At 46.3% G+C, this 4,850-nt stretch overlaps 1 protein-coding gene across 1 annotated transcript in view; it reads right to left on the bottom strand.

Annotated features, from left to right (window-relative positions):
- Nucleotides 1–595: 595 nt before the first annotated feature.
- LOC105547186 (polyadenylate-binding protein 2) overlaps nt 596–4,850 on the bottom strand; it is a 6,353-nt gene continuing 2,098 nt past the window's right edge. Inside the window, exons 2-7 of the mRNA XM_011990669.1 lie at nt 4,461–4,575; nt 3,703–3,770; nt 3,282–3,388; nt 2,721–2,808; nt 2,484–2,635; nt 596–1,519 (exon numbers count right to left, since the gene is read on the bottom strand). Of these exons, the coding sequence (XP_011846059.1) occupies nt 1,480–1,519; nt 2,484–2,635; nt 2,721–2,808; nt 3,282–3,388; nt 3,703–3,770; nt 4,461–4,542 (537 nt within the window). The 5' untranslated portion in view covers nt 4,543–4,575 and the 3' untranslated portion in view covers nt 596–1,479. The remainder of the gene's footprint in view (nt 1,520–2,483; nt 2,636–2,720; nt 2,809–3,281; nt 3,389–3,702; nt 3,771–4,460; nt 4,576–4,850) is intronic.

Here is a 4,850-nt window from a genome sequence, read left to right as displayed (position 1 = left end):
GGTCCAATCAATGTAAGTTAGCTAGACACATTGAATGGTTACTGTATTGTTGGAAAAAACAAGCTTTCCCATTGTCTGTTGGCTAAGTGTATTTTGTCTTTTGCATTTCTTGGGCCCACCTTGAGGTAGAAAAGTAGCTGGGCGCAGTGGCTCACGCCTGTAATCCCAACACTTTGGGAGGCTAAGATGGGAGGATTGCTTGAGAAAAGCCTGGTCAACATAGTCAGACCCCAAAGACAAGAAACGTTAACCAGACCTCAATCCAAAGCTCTAGGACTACTGGCATGGATAGTTCATTTGCATGTAAGTTGTATCAGGAGCACACAAAAGCGCCATGAGGTCAGTAATTCGGTTACTCTTTTACTTTCCCAGGCTTATTTCTCTCTCAAATGCCAATCGGGGTTCCATGTTATCCAGAAAACCTATCATTGTCAACTAAACACATAATGTTCCTGCTAGTTGTAATTTAACTCCTACTCCTTAATTCACAAGTGGCAACCTCCCTTCCACAACACCAGTACTTCTACCGCAAAGCAGAATTAATAGCCATCTGTGATCTAAGAGAGAATAGGAAGATAAATAATCCTTACACCCAAAAGGCCAAACAATTTTTATTTTCAAAAACAACTTTATTCATGACACATATTAAAAAAAAATTCCCACCCCTGGAAATGAGCTAAAAAAATAAACAAAATCCACCTCCCACCTCCCTGTTCCCACTTCCTCCCATTCCCTCCAAATAAAAGGGAAAAAAGGCAAAGGAAAAAAACAAAAAAACAAAACAAAACAACTGAAAAACAAAAACACCCCTAAACCCCCCAAAACAAGGTAGTGCATTTCCCCAGGGGGAAGGGGAATTTACACTGGAGCCGCTGGGAGCGGATCGGAGATCTTCCGGCTACAGAAACCTGCAAAGAAAGACACTCAAAACAGAAAAAGAAACACAAAAGGAAACAAAATAGATCACCAGGCAATCTGGAGGGGCAGGGAGCCGGAGAAGAGGGGTGGGGTGGGTGGTAGACCTGGCTGGACAGGAGCAGGCAGGAGGGGACTGTGAAAGGCGAGAAGACGGAGGGAAGGTAACAAGCAGAACAGTTTGGTGTCCTTCCAGAGCCCTGGGTAAAAAAAAAACCTCCTACCACCCACGCCCACCTACCCTTGAGCAGCCCCCAAGGGGACGAAGTGGGGCAGGGAAACATGGGGAGCAGCTTGCGCAGTTGAGACGTGTCCATGGCGAATCCCCAGAGTGAATAAGCAGCCCCCTGCCCCACTCCCTGGGCCTTCCCCTACTCCCCAAAGCAGGTCCCTCCTCAGCAGTTAGTTATGGGATTCTCCCCCCTTCCACAGTATATCTTTTTTTTAAAAAATATTTTTTTTCCATCAAGGTCATCTTCTGTTTTTCTTTTTTTTTTTTTTAATTCTTTTTTTTTTCCTTCTTTCCTCTTTTTTTCCTCTCTCTCCTCCTAATACACACTTTTTTTAGTAAGGGGAATACCATGATGTCGCTCTAGCCCGGCCCCTGGAAGAAAGAAGGAGAGTTAGGTGTTAACGTGATCACTAGATAGTTCAGTACAAGCCCCTCCCCGTGGGCCCTTGACCCAGTTACTGTGAAGGGAAGTGGGGAAAAGAAGTTTTCAAGTGTCCTAAAACTGACCCCATGATCCCAGAAATAGTAACACACCTTGAGAACTGGGGCAGGGGGAGGGGGGCTTAACAGAAAACTTTGCCAAACAGTGGCAAAAAAGAAGTGCATCTGAGTGAGAAACAAGGGCAAGAAAAACGACCCTCTTTTTATCCAGTTTTCAGTCCTCCACAGCTCTTATACCCTAGGCCATCACAAATAGATCCTCCCTAACTCCTGGGAATAGGCAGGTAGAGTTTATGAAAAGCCAAGGTTTATATGCCTAACCTGTCTATTTAAATGTAAAGAGACAAGTGAAGCAAGGCAAAAACCTGGACACCACACTAGGCCCAGTGAGAAGTTAACCTTGCAAGACTGGCTCAAATAAAGAGTAAATATCTCAAAATCCTCCCACAAGGCTGTTGGGGAGGATCAACTAGCTAGCCTCTGGTATTCTTCCAAGGGAGGTTCAGTCTTCAACCCCTCCCTCCGAAAAAAGAAAAAAGTAACAAATGTCCAAGCAGTGCTTTCACTGCCTGGAGGCCCTGTTCCTCCTGGCTTCGTGTAAACACCTTCAAATGCCACCAACTCCCAAGAAAAAAAAGGCTGGGGGTGGAAGCCTCTTTGAACCAAGGGAGGGATGCAGCCCTTATCACCAATTCCTACTGCAGAAAAGATGATGAAGTTGGCCTACTGGCCTGGCCTGCAACTACCTTCCTCACCCTGCACAGGCAGGAGACAAAGTTCCTGAAGACCACAGGGAGGGGTGGGGGAGGGAGGTTCCTCAGACCAGGAGAGAAGGAAGCATACAGGGCTCAAGGGAGGCGGCGGGGGGGAAGAGGAGCAGCCCATCTATCCTGACCTGTAGACACGACCCCGGGGCCTGCTGTTAAAACCACTGTAGAATCGAGAGCGGGAACTGTTGTAGTTGGTGGTCCGGGCGCGGTAGCGGGCTCGTGGAAAACCCCGGTCTGTTGTGCTGATGCCTGGTCTGTTGGTTCGTTTTGGGATCACCTGAGTCAGAGATGAACAAATGATAGCCTTAAAGTCAACCCAGAGAGTTTATACAGAACCAGAACAGCAATGGACATAGGCTTACCTTGATTTGCCTTCCTCTAAATAGGGACTCATCTAAGGCCAAGGAAGTCCTCACTGACTCTTTGTCTGAGAACTCTATATACGCAAATCTGAAAAGAATTGTCATTGTATCTCTCTGAGGTTACAAATACCTCACAAGTCAAATTCAACTTGCAGGCATGCTTCTTTTTGGGCTACAATGTGGTTACATTTTTTATTTGTCAAAATTCTTCTAAATGGAAAATTTCACTCAAAATCATTTAATTTTAAAATTTCCAGCTACTCTTTGAAACTTGTAAAAATAAGACACACAGGGCCTGAATTTCCATATGGCCATAACAGGCCAAGTAGAAGCTGCCCCTCCCCTTCTAGTTTGTGATCCCACCCACACCTAGCCTTCATTTTTGTTATCTGGCCTCTGAAGACATTTAGGTGCAACTCTTGATACATATCAAAATTGATGCCATGATCTTAAATGACACAGATCACCTGTGTTAACAGCAAATAACTTACTGCTCACTATAAAACATAATTTATCTATTTTTGCACTGTAAATTATCTCAACTTACTCCCCTTTACTTACCCTTTGGGATGGCCACTAAATTTGTCACAGAGTATGGTAACACGGTTGACTGATCCACAGCCATGAAAGTGAGCTTCCAGCTCTTCTGCTGTTGCACCATAGTCCACCTGATGAGAGGAGAAAAATTTCACAGGCACCAGGCAAATTCCTGTCTCAACAGGAACCCTCCCTAGCCTTTGGTCTGGGCCATCTATACACCAAAGCACATGAAATCTGGTAATTTGAGGAACTAATCCTTTTGCTTCCAAACCCAGAGCCTTTGCTGATTACTGATCATTCCATTACCTTTAACCTCCTTCCCACACTCCCTCCACACACCCCCAAAACCACACCGATCCCGGAGATGTTCCTTCCAGGACTATTAAATAACTCCCCAAAAGAAGAACTTGCCCCCAACCCCAATCAGAGCCCCAGCACATACATTGCCAACATAGATGGAACGGGCATCAGCCTCCATCTTCTCCTCAATGGACATGATCACTGGGCCAGCTATCAGGAAAAAATAATATTTTTAAAAAACCACACACTTGTTTTTGCACTTCCACCACCAGCACTATCCCATTAGCTCAACGAAGGCAAAGATTTTGGTCTGTTCTGTTCTCTGCTGTACCCATAACCTAGAATAGTGCCGAGTCCATAGCAGGTACTCACTAAACATTCGATAAATTGAAAGAATAAACTAATACACACTTACAACAGTATAGGAATCCCTCCTGCCTCCAAATCAAATCCCTAATGAATGGCTTTGGCTGAAATGCTTTTAAGAGTGAGCAAAATTAAGTGGGCTGAGACTCCACATTTCTAGATTAAAGGGGAAACCCCTTGCAGCTTGCTTTCTCTTAGAATCCTAACTAAAGCGTTTCCAATTGGAAGAAAACTATTAGATTTGAAGGTCAAATGCGAGCTTGCAACCTCTACAAAGGATAGACGTAGACTAAGAACAAAGAGCAACACAATTATAACAGGGACAAAGGGAAGCACAAGGCTACCACCACCAAAATACAGGTTCTGCCTCACAAAGGTCAGGCGAACACACAACGGATTATGACCGCGGCACAGTCATAATAGCTCAGACAAGCAGCTCCAGGGTGCCGAGTATCTTACCCCACATTCCCCATCTTCCCCACAACCCTTCCAGCCCAAGAACCCTGGCTCCGCGTGCAACCGCCAGTTACTCACCATTGCCTGGAGGTGGACTCATATTCATCTGCTTCTCTACCTCGTTCTGTAGCTCCTTTAGCTTCTCAGCTTCTTCCTCCATCTCCCTGACTCGAGCTTTGATAGCTTCCAGCTCCTAATATAAGTGGGGAGGGTATGGAGGAGAGCTTAAGAGGAACCAACGCAGGGGCTGTGCCCTGCTCTCGGCCGGAGCGCGGCCTCAGCCACGCTCGGCCATTTCCCTCGCCCCATGCGAGGGTCGTGATAAAAGAAAAGCAAGCTACCCTCTCTAGAACAACACTAGGCACCCGTGACGCCCGAATCAAGCCAGCCGGGCCCCTTGTAGTGATCGCTGACCCATCCCCGGCCCGACCCGGCCCCAGCCACGTTATTCCCCGCCCAACCCCACCC

Source organism: Mandrillus leucophaeus, unplaced genomic scaffold (assembly GCF_000951045.1).
Source record: "Mandrillus leucophaeus isolate KB7577 unplaced genomic scaffold, Mleu.le_1.0 Scaffold380, whole genome shotgun sequence".
Lineage (NCBI taxonomy): Eukaryota > Metazoa > Chordata > Mammalia > Primates > Cercopithecidae > Mandrillus > Mandrillus leucophaeus.
The sequence above is the reverse complement of the archived record's forward strand: the minus strand, read 5'-3'. Positions and strand labels throughout refer to the sequence as shown.